The sequence below is a fragment of the Saccopteryx bilineata genome, chromosome 2 (genome assembly GCF_036850765.1).
Source record: "Saccopteryx bilineata isolate mSacBil1 chromosome 2, mSacBil1_pri_phased_curated, whole genome shotgun sequence".
NCBI lineage: Eukaryota > Metazoa > Chordata > Mammalia > Chiroptera > Emballonuridae > Saccopteryx > Saccopteryx bilineata.
In genome coordinates, this window is record NC_089491.1 from 312,478,549 (window position 1) to 312,496,112 (window position 17,564).

Consider the following 17,564-nt stretch of genomic DNA (forward strand, 5'->3'; position numbering starts at 1 on the left):
ATATATGCAGGTGGAATGTTTTCTTCCACTTACTCTCTTTTTCTTACTGGCTGAAAGGACAGTTTTATACTGGAACTGGAGCAACCATTCGGACCATGAGATGTAAATCCCAGGTTGAGAATGGAAGAGCATCCTGCCTGGCTCCCCAAGCTCCATGGAGCTACTATATCCGCCCTGGGCTCCTTATACGAGACGGGAATCAAGTTCTCTCTGGATAAAGGCACTGTTGTATTGGCTCTTGCTCTAGTTAGTGAACCTGCATCCTAATCAACATATACTGAATGCCTGACAAGACAATATACTCTATTTACATAAGGAAGATTAACAGCTGTGTCCCCGGCACCTACTTCTGTGCCTGGCACATAATAGAGTCTCTACAAATATTTTAATGAATACACAAAATCTCAGTGTGAAATAGTACACAGTACAACAGAAGCCCTCTTATCTGACATGATCAGGGTGGACTATCTTATTTCAACTTAAAACAAAAAATACATTTACTTGCCATCTATCAAAGTGTGACCAGGCTCTTTTCTTTGAGATTAGAGCCAATGATTGGCTCCATTTTCTTTCTTCCAAAAACCTCACCAACTATATATCGCCTACACTTTGCAATTTGCTCACTTAAGATGGAACAAAAAATGGCATGCTTAAAGCCATCTGAGTACAAAATTCATCCAGATTTTTATGATTTCTCTCAATCTATAATAACCTCCTTGCTCATACCTAATTCAACAAGTTTTGAAAGTGACTCACCTTAGTCAAGTTTTCTAAGGATTCAACTTTGTTTTTAAAGAAACAGTGCTTGTTTTTTTTCTTTTTAATTTTTATTTATTGATTGGGGGGGTAGAGAAACATCATTTTGTTGTTCCACTTATTTATGTATTCCTTTGTTGATTCTTGTATGTGCCCCAACCACGAATCAAACTCACAATCTTGGCTAATGGACCTGATGCTTTAACCAACTGAGCTACCTGGCCAGGGCTCAAATAAACAGTCCTTGTTTTCACATTTGGTTCATCAGTTTATATAATATTTAATTAACTTACAAATTGCAATAATACATACAACCAGCATAAATACATTTGGTGTCAAGCACAACCAACTCTTGGCAAACCATGATTTAACTGGGAGAGTAGAACTGCCCAGCATTATAGAACCTCAACTCACTGTCTAGGTTAGAATCATGGCTTCTCCACTTACTAGTTGTGTGACCTGGGAAGACAAACTACTTATCTTTTGTGCCCTCTTTTCCTCATTTGCGAAAGAGGAGTCACCTGTTGTGATGATTAAAGGAGAAAATATACTGCTCACAAAAATTAGGGGATATTTTATCACTTCATATTCATTTTTTAAATATCCCCTAATTTTTGTGAGCAGTATACTTGTGAAACTTGAGAACAATGTGTGGCATGTGCTAAGCGATCAATAAACCTACTTAATATCAGTGTTGTGGCTGCTGGGAGCAGTTGTCCTACAGGCTACAGGCCTCAGGGCCTGCATCCAGCCTCTGCTATATTTCGTGGAGGAAGTGGAGCGCATTGGTTGGTTAAGACGTACCTTGTATAGTATTATAATCCCATTTCCCAAATGAGAAAACGGAGGTCTGGAGAGAATCACTGACTCCAAAGCCAAGAAGTCATTTTTTTAGAACTGGAAAGGGCCTTACTGATCATGAGGTTTGGATCCAGAAAGAAAAGGGGGAGATTCATCATTGATTTTCCTTTTCCTTTTTGCCTGTTGAGTCCAAAAATCCCAGCAAGGAGCAAATAACCTCAGTGCTGAGACTGCAGAGCCCTTGTCCAGCCTGCTCAGCAGCCCAAGTGCTCACTATGTTGTATTTTGTGTCTACACAGCACTGAAGCACTGGGACGAGGCTCGATCCCAGAAACACAAGTGTGTATATTGGGGAGGTACCGCTGAGGCCAGCAGGGCGGGGTTACATGATCATGCAGAAGCCAGATGTGGTGGATCTCTTCTGTGGGTTCCTGCTGGGGGTTCCCCTGGGCTGTTTGAATGACCTGCAGGAGGCAGGGCAGAACTTGCCAGTGGGAGTGGCTGTGGAAAGAGCAGAAGCAGCCTGCTCTGGCTCTAGCTTCTGTCGCCCTCTCTGGCTCTTACCTTTGCCGGCAGGCTGCAGAGCAATGGGGAATAGACTTAAGCTGCATATCCCCCCATTCAATGGGACTTTCCCTTTCTCTGAGGTCTACAGTCAGGCCGTGCAGGAGGCAGGGGACATGCCAGGCCTCCTGATCTGGGTGAAGGTTGCTCAGATTGCTAAACAGCAAAGAAAAAGAGACTCAGAACACTATTTTCCCAAACACAGGCCACATCTTCTCCCAGTTTTAACAGTGATCACAGTCCCATTAAAACCATCCAAAGTTACATCCTTTCCTACTCCCTTTATCCATTCTCTAGGCCTCCTTCCCCTCCTCCAGCGACCCACCTATTGGCTTGGGGGCCACTGGGTACCAGAAAGCCAGGTACTCCATTCTGGCCTCCAAATGGAAGATGGGACCCGTGTCCTGGATGGAGAGGGACAGACATTTATTGCAGGCCTCTCTGAACCAAGAACCTGCATGCTGGAAAAGAGAACGCTTTGAGAGAACAAAGAGGGTAGATATCAGGGAATGTGTTGGTCACTGTATATGGAGGCTGTACCAAAGACTGTGTTATTGACAAGCCTGGGCTAGATGTGGGAACAACTTGCAAGTGCCTGGAAGGAAACATACTGAAAAGAAGGTATCAGTGAATTTAAGTCAACAAGTAGCAAGAAACTCTGCTGCCAGAATTGGAAGCCTTTGAGGGAAGAGACTAGTGAACAGCAAGCTAGGGTAGGAAACGCACCGGGTACCTGGCCCCTAGTAGGCTTCCAACAAACACTGGTGCTCTGAGATGCAGTTCTAGAAGTTAGGAAAGCTGTGGAAGCAAGGAGGAAGAGGTGATTCCAGAAAGGGTTCAGGGAAAATGGGCCAGAATCTTGAGAGAGGAGTAGAGATGGGGGGAGGCTGATCTGGGGCATCAGACCTGAGGTGGGAAAGGCAGACAGGAAGAGAAAGGAGGGGACAGGGGAGAGTGCTCCCCTCAGCCAGCAAAGCTTACATGTACCACACTCGAGTTCCTGCACAAGCAAACCCAGTCAGGGAACTTTCACAAAGCCCTCTTCCTCTTTCTCCTTATAACCCTTCTCTAATTGTCTTCCCACCCACCCAAAGAGCTATAGGGGCATTGAACAAGGAGCAAAATGTCACCCAGCTAGGTCCCCTCTCCCTTGGGGCACCTATGAAGTACTAGCCACCACAGCACTACTGCAACACCTCCACAAACCCCCTCCCCAGGACACATCCATCCCAGAAGCTCTGCTCCAACCCAATCACCTGTGCTGTGCTTCTGACGGGCCCCTTCCCACTCTGGCTGGAGTCCCCATTGGGTAGGCCTCACCTGTAGCCTGAGGCCTCTCTGGAGCTGAGGTCTGGGAATGAAGGGGAGTACATACAACCAATTAGAGAAAAATGGCTGTGGATGTGTGCATGAGTGTATGTTCCTTCCAGACACATGGCCCCAGAGTCAGAGAAGCGCCAGAGTAAACCAGGCTGTGCCTGTGTCTGAGAATAAAATTTCAGGGTGAGGCCCTTTGTTCTATTAAGGCCCCCACTACTAACTATCATGTTAATACTATGGTTCATGGACTAGCAGATGTGACCAGAGCCAGACCACCATCCCATCCTGCTCAGGGCCTCCAGCAGCAAAGTCACAGAAAGTTGGTGGCCAACTTTAGATAGAACTCAGGTCATCTGACTCCCAATACTGTCCTCTTTCTGTACCGGGCTAATTTAATTTTTCTTGCAAATTATAAATAGGATGTCCTAATCTTTAAAATAAGAGAAGACATAAAACTGATTAAATAAATACAAACATAATAAATACTGAACTATGATTTCAATTACTTGAATGGAATGTTTCCTGAAGGTATCTCAGAGGGGTGGGAGGAGACAGCTGGAAAGACATCAGCCTGTTGAGAGAAACTAGGAGGTAGAGAGAGGTTGAGGAGGAGCCAGAGAGGGAGAAGCACGGTAGAGACTAAGAAAAATGCCACCCAAGAATCAGAGATGAGACAGAAGGATTTACTTGGAGCACTGTCCCCATCACGTGGCCCTTTTGGGAACTGCAGCCAAGGACTTAAAACTCTAGACGCTTCTCAAGCCTCCTCCTTGGTGTGGCTTAATTGCACTCCTTGGCCTTCAGCCATGGAGCTAGTTACCACTCAGCCAAAACCCTGGCATACTCCTAGTGTTGGACACATGCCATGATCCCTTTCTCACCTCCCACCCCCAGGTGGCCTGGGGAAAGTGATACATGTACCATATGCTGGCCCAGGGGCAAATGAACACAGAAAAGCAGTCAGCTCTGCTTACCTCTACCCTCCCCCTTCTTCAGGTAACCTCTCTCCACCCCCAGATCCTTGTCTCAGTATCATCTCACCAGGGTGTGAGTCAGGTCCAGCCCACCCCGGGCCAAATGGGTCCTCATGGCATCCGCCAACTTGGCCACCAGACGCTCTCGCACAGAATCAGGCTCTTTCTGGGGAGAGGGAAGATAATGGATTAAGGGCGAAACTCTGGGCTTTGTGGTTCTCTGGGAAAGAAAGAAATAGGAAAGGGAAGAAGGAAGAGGGCTTTGTCTTCCCTCCTTTTTGCCCCATCCCTGAATGCCTTTGCCAGGGTCCTACCCAGAACTGTGGACAGAGACGAACTCTTCCTCAGAATAGTGTCCCAGGACCTAGCACACAATGGGCACAGGGCATGTTTAATGAGTGAACCACTGAGGCAGAGAAGACAAGATGTGAAGGCAGGAATGTTAGTCAGAGAAGGATTCCTGGAGGGCCAGAGGAAGGGTTCAATTCTAGAGTGGAGGGTCTCACCTGACAACGGGCCAGCGCCTCCTTATAGTACTTCAAGGCCTGATTGTGCTGCCCCAGCCTGGCTGCAGCAGCCCCCAGACCTTCGCAGGCCTGCCACTGCCCCTTCATGTCTCCTGGGAAGAGAGCCTGAGAGGTCCTTTTATGGCTCCTACCCCACGAACCCTCTCCTCCAGAGGTACTTCTCACCCCCAAGTCCCCTACTGCTTCCTACCAGCCCCAAGGACTCTCAGCCTCTTATCCACCACCCCAAGCCACCTTCTAACCCCCTCACCCTCACCAGTGTCCTGGGCAGCCTGCAGAGCATGTAGGTAGTTGTCTCTGGCGGCCTTGTGGTCCCCCAGCTGGCTCAGTGCGAATGCCAGGCTGCCAAAGCTCCGGCCCTGCTCCCACCGCTGCCCCACAGAGCCTGATGACAAAGGCCACCCAATTCTAAGAGGGGACCTTGGCTGCTGGACATCAGTACCCTACCCCCCAACAATCAAAGGAAAGTTTACATTGCTCAGCTACAGCACAACTTCAGATGTACACCGAGACCCAAACTTCCAATACCTATACCCAGCCTCTCTGCAGTTCTGATGCCTCCCTCTGGCAATTCTGAGCCAAGCAACAACCCTGTGAGGTAGGCAAGGCAGATATTAATAGCTCTTCTTTCTTCCCATTGCTGTGTTCCCTGCTCTAGGCCTCAGCCTTTGGGCCCACAACACTTTGCCCTGTCTGGCTATCCCACCTTCTGCATCCCCAGCCCTCACCCCCCTAGTTCTAGGCTTCCCAGCCCCATAACTAGTCCTAACGGTTAATCCACTTTTCAGCTTTTGGGCCCCTGCTGGAACCCCCTCTTAGTCCTTTAATCTTAATACCATTCCCCAGGCCCTGGTACTCACCATGTAGGTCAGCAGCCTTCTGGTGAAACACCCGGGCTTCCTGATAGTTGCCAAGGGCATTGTGGGCCATCCCAAGGTTTCTCAGCACTGTGGCCTCCTCTCCTGGCCCCTGGCACAAGGGCAGGGCCTGCTGGAAGGCCTCTGCTGCTATCGGGAACAGCTGGAGCTGGGAGTAACCCAGGCCTAGGTCATTAAAGAGTTGCCCTAGAAGGCAAAGCCAAGGTCAGATGCAACTGAGGCTATACTATTATAGCCTTTGTTTCACTCTTGCAACCCCTTCCCCACCCTCAGAAGTGCCTCTGCTTCCACTTCACCTCTCAGAGGATCACCAGGTCTGAGCCTCCCCAGATCCCACACCTCTCTGACCAAAGACCTTACCCAGCAGTCCCCGCTCAGTACTCATTTCAGCAAGCCTCCGGCTCTCCTCCAGCACCTGCACCACTTCACCCAGGCCATACTGCCCGCTCTTCAGCATACACCCTGCCGCAGCCCCCAATGCCAGGGCTGCAGCCCGGGGCTGCTTTGTTTGGGCATATACCCAGCCTGCTTCCTGCAGGCAGTGGGCTGCTAGCTCCGGCTGTCCCAGAGCCTGGTAGCAGGCTCCCATTTTTGCCAGGGCTTGCCCCTGGTTACCTAGTGGCTGGTAGTGGCCCAGGGCCCTGTGGTACCAGGTCAAAGCTTGAGGCAGGTTACCCAGGGCTTGGTAGGCCAAAGCCACATTGAAACACTGGTCACCATGACACCGGCCCTGTGACTCCTCTTTAGGTTGGGCTCTTAGGAGCAGCTCAAGGCCTCTGGCTGGGTCCCCAGTCTCCACGTAGGCAGCCCCCAGGTTGAAGGCACAGGCTTGGAGAATAGGGCTGTCCCTTTTTTGTGGGGCCTTGAAGGCCAGGAAGAAGGCCCTCTGGAAGCTGGCCAAGGCCTCATCATTCTGGCCGGCCAATAGGGCTCCGTGGCCAGCCCTGGTTAGGGCTTGAATGCTGGCCTCTTGCTGTTGTCGCTTTCTTTTCTTCTTTTTCTTCTCAGAACTTGAAGGCTCAGGCTCTGGTGGGGTAGCCTCAGGGCTGGGGGAAGACATAGTACTGAAAATGGAAAGCACAGGTTTATATGTTACCCTTTGTTTTCTCCAAAGCAGGATTCCTCTAGGGCAGCAATTTTCAACCTTTTTCATCTCATGGCACACATAAGCTAATTCTAAAATTCTGTGGCACTCTAAAAAATATATATTTTGCTGATCTGACAAAGAATAATAGGTATAATTTTCATTCATTCACACCGGACGGCCACTGTTGTATTGGCTGTTGTCATTTTTTTTATTTGACGATCTAAGGGATAAGAGGTCAATACCCCTGACTAAATAATCAGGTGTTGCATGTTTTAAAAAATGTTGCACCTGACCTGTGGTGGTATAGTGGGTAAAGTGTCAACTTGGAACACTGAAGTCACCAGTTCGAAACTCAAGGCTTGTTGGTCAAGGCACATATGGGAGTTGATGCTTCCTGCTGCTCCCCCTTCTCTCTCCCCTGTCCCTAAAATGAATAAAGTCTTTTTTTAAAAAAATCTTGCGGCACACCGGTTGAAAATTGCTACTCTAGGGGAACTGAGCTCTACTCCTGCCCTGGTGTGAGCCTCAGAGTTTCAAGAATTTCGCTCTGCCACCTCACTGCTTCATCTCTCCCATTGGGCATCATCTCAACTCACTCTAATGTCCTGAATAATTCTTAGTCCTCCTTCAAGACTCAGTTCAAGTAATAGCTTCCTTCAGAAAGTCCCCTCCCCTCAGCCAGCTGAGCCCTTCTGCACTCCCATAGCACCTTATGACTTTTATGGCATTTATCCCACTGGGTTAGAGTTGTTAACTTTCTTATCTCCCCTATTGGATTTGGAGCAACTTAAAGAGCTTGGCACATAGTAGATTCTCAATAAATATTTATCAAATGAGATAAAAAGGTTATGGAGATGGATGTCTGATGGTTGCAACAACAATATGAGTACACTTAATATCACTTAAAATGATTTAAAACTATAAATTTAATGTTATATATATTTTACTACAATAAACATGTTTATTGAATGAATAAATGAGTAGATGAATGAACTGAGCGTATACAGGGCTCACCTCCACGGTCTCCTTCACCCTGTGCCTCCACATGTACCCTATCCACTGTGTTCCTGCTGTCTAATCTCCAGACATGGGTCAAGTCACTCAAATATTCAGTGAGCTCCTGCTATGTACTAGGAACCATAAAAGGCACTGGGGTCACAAAACTGAAGAGGCTATTGAAATGGCAAGGAGCCAACTTCCAGGAGTAAGGATTCTATTTCCCCCAGACCCCCACTCCCTATCTCAAGGGAAACGAACTTCTTTCTCCCCTATCTCCTTAGCTTTCTCTCTGCTGCCTACTTCGGGTCCCCCAACATCCTGCTCTGGTCTCTAGGGTGCTCTTAAATCCAATCACATTTCTCTCATCAGCAAATGTTTCCCCTTAGTATCCCTCCCCTAGAAAGGAAGAGCTGTTTTATGAACTCTCCTCTCAGGAGAGAGGAAATGGAGTGGAAAAGACCCAGGAACTGAGCTCTCAGCCCCTCCCCCCTTTTCCTACCACCCCCTCCTGCTGGTTTTAGGAGAAATAGCAGAGGTGATAAAAACATTCTATTTTTGAAGAAATTTCTCCTGCTCCTAAGAACAACGAAGAATCGTACCTCTTCAAGGCCCTCATTCCTGGAGCATTCCTGGCCACCCCCACCAGGTTTTGGGGTCCCAGCCTAGGACGCCTTACCTCCTTTGATCTTCTCGGCAGCTGGCTTTCTGGAATGGTCCCTCTGGCTTGGGTTACCTACCCTAGCTCCTTGCTCAGAGCCCACCGCTGTTACCAGACAACCAGGTACCGCCCTCCACTCCTAGGGAATTCTTGGATTGACAGCTCAGGTGCCCTATCTTAGTGCAGATCACTGTTGATGCTTGGGCACAGACACCTGAATTCCATTGCCCTTCTTGTTCCACTCCTCTCCACATCTGCAGACACACCTTTCAAGTCCCTCACTCGAAACAATAAATCAAAGCATCATGGTCTTGTTGCTAGTTACAACTTCAAAGATCATCTATCTATCCCATACCTTCATTTCACAGAGGAAGGGGCCAGGCTCAGAAAACAGGTGTGACTTGCCTGAGGTCACAGAGCAGTCATGCAGCTGGGATTAGACCCCTGGTTTTCTGACTCTGGGCTAATTAGCCTAGGGTCAGTTCCAGTAACTATAATTGCAAACTTTAATAAGGCTTGAGCTGTCCCGAAAGTGAACCCTTTCTCTCTCTCTCTCTCTCTCTCTCTCTCCACTGTATTTCTGTGTGATAGTTTCACAGTTGGAAATAGGGTAAAAGGTTGATGGTCAGGAAAGGCCTAGAGATCAGAAGAGCCTTCCTGCCCCCAGACTTCTTTTTCCCGGCTCCACTGATCTGCAACCTCCAAGTTCTGCTTAATGAGAGGACAGCAGGCCCCAGAACAATGAGCCTCTACTGCCCTAATTCACCCAGGGTGCCTGCATCAGAAAGCGAATGTCCTCATTTTCCTGAGGAAAAACCTTTTTAAGTAGAGAGCACTTTGCCAGAAACAAAATTCTAAGGAAATAGATGGGCTCACCTGCATTTGCCTGGCAGCCTTTGCTGGGTGCTTGCTGTGCCATGTGGAGTCAGGTTCTCCCAGATGCCTGTAACGCCTGCCCCAGGCCTGGGCCTTCCAGAGGAGCTAAGCAGCTGGGCCAGCAGCAAATACGCAGCTCAGTCTGTTGGTGACTCCGCAGTCTTCCCTTAAGGGGAGATGATTTGAGGAGGTGACAGGGACTGAAATTGTTCTTACCAAGGTTCCAAAAACCTCTGAATGATCTAGTGATTATTTTCTTGAATCTTTTGTTTGTTTGATTGATTTCCTGCTGTAACTGACATATCCTTGCAACTCTCTCCTTACTTGACTTCCATGTCCCATTGTATCCTGATTCTCTTTCTCTTGCTCTGCCAACTCCTTCTCTATCTCCTTTTCTGGGCCCTCGGTTTGTATCTTAAATCCTAGTGTTCCCCAACACTCTGCCCTTTTCTCTTTTCTTTCTTTCTTCCTCTTTTTTTGTGAGCGCGAGAGAGACAGAAAGGAAGAGAGATGAGAAGCATCAACTCACAGTTGCAGCACTTTAGTTGTTCATCGAATGCTTCTCATAGGTGCCTTGACTGTGGGGCTCCAGCCGAGCCAGCAACCCTTTGCTCAAGCCAGCAACCTTTGGGTTCAAGCCAACAACCATGGCGTCATGTCTGTGATCCCACCCTCAAGCTGGTGAGCCGTGCTCAAGCTGGCGACCTTGGGGTTTCAGATCTGGGTCCTCGGCATCCCAGGTTGATACTCTATCCACTGCACCACCACCAGTCAGGCCCTTTGCTTTTTCTTGCTTTATATACCCTTCCATGAACATTTCATTCACTCCTCTGATTTTTAACACCATTGACAAGCCATTAATTTCTAAATGTACACCTCTAGACTTAGCTTGTCCAGTCAAAATTCCTAGTTTCTCAAATCTACCCATTCTGTGTTCCTGGTCTTAGCTAGTAAACCATCAACCCAACCTATAAGCTGGAAACCTGGTAGACATCTGTAAGGCTGGTGGTTGTGGCCATGCAGGTTCACATTGGATTCAGGCAGATGATCAAGGAACTGTGGAGTCGGAGGATGGTGGACCATTCCATTTATTAGAGTCTCGCTACAGCAGAGAAGCAGGCAGGCAAAAAAAAATGACCCCTCTCAATGGTGGCAGGCAATCTGCAATCTACAATCTGCCACCCTGAGGGCAAGCACCTGCAGCCTTACACAGACATGAGGTGCTGCCTCGTGCTTATGCACCAATCAGGCAAAGTGCAAGCGAGCAAGCCTAACATACCAATGACATCCATGACTCCCCCCTCTCCTCCTCTCAGTCCTATCGATTCTACTTCTGATAACTCTGTACAGTATACCCTCTCCTCTGAAGTCTCATGGCCATAGCCTTGGAAGTGGTATAATTTATAGTGATTAAAAACTCAAACTTGGAGTTGGGCTAAGTTTGAATCTTGGCTCTACCAGTTTTTAGCTGTGTGAAATTTCTAAGCCTCAGTTTCCCCAGGTATACTATGAAGAGTAGCCCGACCGGGCAGTGGCTCAGTGGATACAGCATTGACCTGGGACACTGAGGACCCAGGTTCAAAGCCCCTTCAGTGCAGGTTCACCAGCTTGAGAGCAGGATTGCTGGCTTTAGCGTGGGATCATATACATGAGTATCTGGTTTGAGCCCAATGGTTGCTGGCTTGAAGCCCAGGGTCGCTGGCTTGTCTGGAGCCTTCCTCCTTCCCCCATCAGGGCACATATGGAAGGGCAACCAATGAACAGGTAAAGTGCTGCAGCAACAAGTTGATGCTTCTGATCTCTCTCCCTTCCTGTTTCTCTCTCTCACATGTGCGCTCTCTCGCTAAAAAGAAAAGTAAAATAAAAAATATGCTGGGATGATTAAATGAGATTGTCCTTATAAAATGATGCTAAATATAGTACCAGCATGTAATAAGCACTCAACGCATATGTGGTCCATAACTCCAGCATTTGAGACTGCATCTCTATGCAGTTCCTGTTTCAAGCAAACCCCTATTCCACTAGGATGTGAGTCAGTTTGATTTGCCTCTTCCATTCTCTCAGGGTGGAGTCCAAGTTAGGGGAGATGTGGGATGCTGAGGCTTAAAGGAGGAGGGCACCTATTCACTCTCCACTGACATCTTCTTTCTTCTCATCCACCTGGCTCTTTCAGGCTCAGAAACCCTTGTCCCAACCAGAAGAGTCATATAGGTACTTCCTTTCTGGGTGGGTTGGGCAATTTCTGCACAACAGTCTAAAGGCATAGTTGACTGGCTCATTATGCAACTGTTCTTTCTCAGGGTCCTGTGTTCCTCCAGTCCTTCTCAAGAAGCAGGGAGTATGATCTCTATCATCAGCAGCCACCAACATCAAGATTCCCCCTGGTGGTAGTGGAGGGTGGCAAGGGAGAATCCCTTCTGGTCTCAGGGAACACCCACTCTCCTCAAACCCCACATCTCTCAAATAGTTTTGTCTTGACCCTGAGTCTCCTCTGTTTCTCTGAAGGTTTAGATGTTTTCTGTTTTCTACTCTTTCACATTTCTCCCCTGAGTCTATAAGCCTAGGCTGCATAGTTGCTTGAATGGGGCGTGAGGAGAAGGGCAAAAGGAGAAGCATTAGATGGGGGAAGACTATAAGGTAATGTACCAAAAAATGTTTTTTTCAGTATAGTTGTAGTTATATTTTTATTAGTTCAGACTCTTATAATCTCTCGCCTGTGCTATTATAATAAACTCCCAATTGATCTCTGTCCTTAGCCTTGTCTCTCTCCCTTTCAAGCCTCTGCTGCAAAAGGAATCTCTACAAAAATATATATCTGGCTCTGACCTATGTCTAAAGTGTTCTTTGGCACATGAATGCTCCCCAGACAGTGGTGCCCAAGGCCCTGCAGGATCTGGCCCTGTGCCTCTCCTGGCTACTTTCTGCCTCTTCCTGGTTAAGTTTTGTTCTATAAAACTGAACAGACTTTACTTTCCTGAACTCACCTCCCTGCTTTTTTTTTTTTTTTAATATATATTTTTTATATTTTTATTTATTCATGTTTAGAGTGGAGAGAGAGAGAGAGACAGAGAGAAAGAAGGGGGGAGGAGCTGGAAGCATCAACTCCCACATGTGCCCTGACCAGGCAAGCCCAGGGTCTCGAACCGGCGACCTCAGCACCCCCAGGTCGACGCCCTATCCACTGCGCCACCACAGGCCAGGCATCACCTCCCTGCTTTTGCACATGCTGTTTCCACTGACTGAAATTCTTCTTTCTTTCAATCTGTTGAGTTCTTGTTAATTTTTTCTTTCTTTCTTTCTTTCTTTTTTTTCTTTTTTACAGATAGAGAGTCAGAGAGAGGGATAGATAGGGACAGACAGACAGGAATGGAGAGAGATGAGAAGCATCAATCATCAGTTTTTTGTTGCAACACCTTAGTTGTTCATTGATTGCTTTCTCATATGTGCCTTGACCGAGGGGCTACAGCAGACTGAGTAACCCCTTGCTTGAGCCAGTGACCTTGGGTCCAAACTGGTGAGCTTTGCTCAAACCAGATGAGCCCACGCTCAAGCTGGAGACCTCAGGGTCTCGAACCTGGGTCCTCTGCATCCCAGTCCGACACTCTATCCACTGCGCCACGGCCTGGTCTGGCCCTTCCTTCCTTCCTTCCTTCCTTCCTTCCTTCCTTCCTTCCTCCCTTCCTTCTGTCCTTTCTTCTTTTCTCCCTCCCTCCCTCCCTCTTTCTCTCTCTCCTCCTTTCTTTTTTTCTTTCTTTCTTCTTTCTTTCTCTCTCTCTTTATTAAGTCAGAGGAGAGGAGACAGAGAGACAGATTCCTGCATGCGCTGGGATGGGGATCCACCTGGCAAGCCCATAGAGGATGATACTCTGCTCATCTGGGACCAAGGTTGCAACCCAGCTCTTTTTTAGCGTCTGAGGTGGAGGCAATGGAGCCATCTTCAGTGCCTGGGGCCAACCTGCTCTAATCTAGCCATGGCTTCAGGAGAGGAAGAGAGAGAGCGCGAAGCGAGAGGGGGAAGGGTGGAGAAGCAGATGGGCCCTTCTCCTGTGTGCCCTGACTAGAATCCAACTAGACATCACATGCCAGGCTGAGGCTGTACCACTGAGCCAACCAGCTCCGGGCCCTTGTTAATTTTTCAACCCAGATCAGCTGTCACCTCCACAAACGAAATCTTCCTGTTCTTCACTGCAATTAGCTTTTTCTTTCTTCAAAGCATTTAGCTTTTTCTTTCTTTGAGAGAGAGAGAGAGAGAGAGAGAGAGAGAGAGACGTTGATCTGTTCCTATATGTGCCCTGACCAAGGATCCAACTGGCAAGCTCTGAGCTTCTACTTCCTGACGATGTTCCAACCAACCGAGTCATTTGGCCAGGGCAACAGCAATTAACTTTTATCCTCTGTGTATCACTGATCTCTAACTTATTTGACTATATGTTTATCACTCATTCCAGAACAGCAAGCTTCTTTAGAGTATTAACTGTGCTTATTTATCTGCGCTTCCGCACCAACCAAGCCGACCGTCATGTTAGTAGGACCGAAGTATTCTATTGGAAGTTGGACGTGGTTAATGGGAATACTGGGGGCAATGATAAAGGCATGGGAAAGGGCAGGGGCTAGTTGAAATAAGACGGTTTAGCAACTAAGGAGCCCTGGAGGAACAGCAAACCAGAGTACCGCTGGGAGGGGAGCGCTCCTCCCCTGCTGGGGCAGTATTCTTGTCCTCCTTATCTGGCGGCGTGTTTCCACAGCCTGAAACTACAAATCCCAGTGTTCTCTGCGCGTATAAGGAAGTGTCCTATTCTATTGTGGAAACGGTAAGGGGCGGTGGCCGGCGGCGGGAGATTCAAACCTGGAAAAGAAGAAACATGGAGGAGAGAGGAGCGGTGCCCGGCCTGGCGGTCTGTGAGTGTCATAAGGAGCCGAGGAGGGCCCAGCGGTGGTGCCCCTGCCGGGGGTCGGTGGTCCTCGGAGCGGGCTGGCGGGACTATGTTCAGCGGGAAGGGAGCATTGAGTCTGGACTCCTGTATGCAGGAGTAAAGCTGTGAGCAGCAAAACTGCCCCGACTTCTGTGCTTACAAAGAGTTTTCTCCCTATTCCCAAATTTTGGGGCACCTACATCTGGTCTGGATGGCCCCTTAAAATCCAGCATTTAATGCCCTGGCCAGATGGCTCGGTTGGTTGGAGCCTCATCCTCAAGCTCAGAGGTTGCTGGTTGGATCCCTGGGGAGGGCACATGCGGGAACAGATTGATGTTCCTGTCTCTGTCTGTCTCTCCCTCTCTCCCTTCCTCTCTCGCTAAAAATCAGGTTTTTTTGTTTGTTTGTTTGTTTGTTTCCGAAGCTGGAAACGGGGAGGCAGTCAGACAGACTCCCGCATGCGTCCGACTGGGATCCACCCCGGCATGCCCACCAGGGGGCGATGCTCTGCCGCAATCAGAGCCATTCTAGAGCCTGAGGCAGAGGCCACAGAGCCATCCTCAGCGCCCGGGCAAACCTTGCTCCAGTGGAGCCTTGGCTGCGGGAGGGGAAGAGAGAGACAGAGAGGAAGGAGAGGGGGAGGGGTGGAGAAGCAGATGGGCACCTCTCCTGTGTGCCCTGGCCGGGAATCGAACCCGGGACTCCTGCACGCCAGGCCGACACTCCACCACTGAGCCAACCGGCCAGGGCCAATAAATAATTTTTTAAAAAAATTCAGCACTTAATGATGGCTGCTGTGCTTGCTTGCTAAGTGCTACCAGGGAACTGGACGCCTAAAGAGACCTGGGGGCGGGTGAGGGACCATAGTTTTGCCACCCCCAAATATACCTTTTAGGATATTGACTTTAAGCTAGTTATTAAGAAATACAAGACTCAGAAAGAACCTTTGACACTCTCTCCTTACCTGCCTAAAGGAGTTCAGAAAATTTTGCTTAATATATAAATTAAATGTGGTAGGCAGGGAGATACCAGCAAAGCCTATTTTTTTAAAAAAAATTTATTATTTAAAAAACTATTTATTGATTTTAGAGAGAGAGGAAGGGGTGGGGGGAGCAAGAGAGAGAGACAGAAACATCAATCTGATCCTGTATGTGCCCTGACCTGGGATCGAACCAGCAACTTCTGCATATTGGAATGATATGCCAAGCTATCAGGCCAAAACTCATGAAAAAACTCATGAACCACACTTTCAAAAACACTGCTTTAGAAAGAGAGACTGCCTGACCTGTGGTGGCCCAGTTGATAGAGCATCGACCTGGAGTGCTGAGGTTGCCAGTTCAAAGCCCTGGGCTTGCCTGGTCAAGGCACATGTGGGAATTAATGCTTCCTGCTTTTCCCCATTTCTCTCTCTCCCCCCTCTCTAAAACTGAATAAATAAAATATTTATTATTATTATTATTATTATTATTATTATTGAGAGGCAGAGAGACAGACTCATGCAGACACCCTGACCAGGATCCACCCAGCAAACCCCCCCATGGGGCAATGTTCTGCCCATCCCTAGATTCCATTGTTCCATTGCTTGGCAACCAAGCTATTTTAGCGCCTGAGGCAAGGCCATGGTGCCATCCTCACTGCCTGGGGCCAACTTGCTCTAATAAGCCATGGCTGTAGGAGGTGGGGAGAGAGGGAGTGGTTGCTTTTCCTGAGTTCCCTGACTGGGAATTGAACCAGGACTTCCACATGCCAGACCGATGCTCTACTGCTGAGCCAACCTACCAGGGCCAAAATCTTTAAAAAAAGAAAGATGAGTCAGAAGAATGGGCAGCAGAAAGATTTCCATTTGAACGTCTGAATAAAAGGCAAAATTTCCTTCTTCCTCTCCATTGGGATTCAAAAATCAAAGCCCACATCCATCATGAAGGAAAGCTAGTTCCAGACCTGACAAGGGCAGGAAGACTGATTTTTTTAAGACTGTTTGTGTGCGCACATGTGCGTGCATACGTGCACATAAAGCCCTACCCATGTTTTATAATTTTCAATTCATAACCCTGAGGTGATATTATTCACTTACTGGTTTATTTTCCATGCTTAGCAACCAACAGTTGTTCCTTATATACCCCATCAGAAGAACTGATGGATTTCCTGTGATTGGCCAGTGCTTTCAAATCTGAACATGTGTGTGTGTTTTAACTTGATTAACTGCCAAATCAAATCAGCCCTGCCCCTCCCTCAAATTATTTCAGGATATGCAATATAAAGAAATAAGATAGCCTGACCTCTGGTGGCTCAGTGGATAAAACATTGACCTGGAACGCTGAGGTTCCTGGTTCAAATCCCTGGGCTTGCCTGATCAAGGCACATACAGGAAGCAACTACTACAAGTTGATGCTTCCTGTCTTCTCTCTCTCTCTCCAACCAGCTCAGTGGTAGAGCGTCGGCCTGGCGTGCAGAAGTCCCGGGTTCAATTCCCGGCCAGGGCACACAGGAGAAGCGCTCATCTGCTTCTCCACCCCTCCCCCTCTCCTTCCTCTCTGTCTCTCTCTTCCCCTCCTGAAGTGAGGCTCCATTGGAGCAAAGATGGCCCGGGCGCTGGGGATGGCTCCTTGGCCTCTGCCCCAGGCGCTGGAGTGGCTCTGGTCGCAACAGAGCGACGCCCCGGGTGGATCCCGGTGGGGCACACGTAGGAGTCTGTCTGACTGTCTCTCCCTGTTTCCAGCTTCAGAAAAATACAAAAAAAAAAAAAAAAAGAAAGAAAGAAAAGAAATAAGATAAAGAGTAGGAATGGCATTAGGTGCTAAGTCAAAGACAGATTGACTAAGCTGTCTCTTCAAGACCTCTGAGTTTTGTGTTTTTTTTTGATATGTGTGTATATAGCTTTCTCTCACTCTAATTTTTTATTGTCTTCCCTAAGGAAACCAGAGGATGGGGGAGAGGAGAAAGGAGTGGGATAAAGGGAGGCTGAGGCTAAGGCAGACTGTGAAAGCTGTCTCATTTAAGGAATTTTCTATTTTTTGTTTGTTTTTGTTACAGAAATAAAGAGTTTGGAAAAACAAAATTATAGGTTGAGACTATAACTTTTTAATTTATTTGGGTGACATTGGTTAATAAAATTATATAGGTTCCAGGTATACAATTCTATAATATATCATCTGTGTATTGTATTGTGTGTTCACCTCCCCCAGTCTCCTTCCATCACCATTTATCCCCC

General features: G+C 47.9%; 2 protein-coding genes across 4 annotated transcripts in view; one reads left to right on the forward strand and one right to left on the reverse strand.

Moving 5' to 3' along the window:
* Positions 1-1,668: 1,668 nt before the first annotated feature.
* Positions 1,669-6,880, reverse strand: TTC24 (tetratricopeptide repeat domain 24). The gene is made up of 8 exons (XM_066255196.1): positions 6,181-6,880; positions 5,803-6,006; positions 5,199-5,327; positions 4,922-5,034; positions 4,483-4,581; positions 3,378-3,472; positions 2,122-2,277; positions 1,669-2,021 (listed from the first exon to the last, which is right to left on the reverse strand). The coding sequence occupies exons 1-8, from the start codon at positions 6,878-6,880 to the stop codon at positions 1,940-1,942; spliced, it is 1,578 nt and encodes a 525-aa protein (XP_066111293.1). The 3' UTR covers positions 1,669-1,939.
* Positions 6,881-14,255: 7,375 nt separating this feature from the next.
* Positions 14,256-17,564, forward strand: part of IQGAP3 (IQ motif containing GTPase activating protein 3) — a 55,881-nt gene continuing 52,572 nt past the window's right edge. For all 3 annotated transcript variants that reach the window (XM_066261810.1, XM_066261812.1, XM_066261811.1), the window contains exon 1: positions 14,256-14,339. In XM_066261810.1, coding sequence (XP_066117907.1) covers positions 14,303-14,339 — 37 coding nt within the window. In that variant the 5' untranslated portion in view covers positions 14,256-14,302. The remainder of the gene's footprint in view (positions 14,340-17,564) is intronic.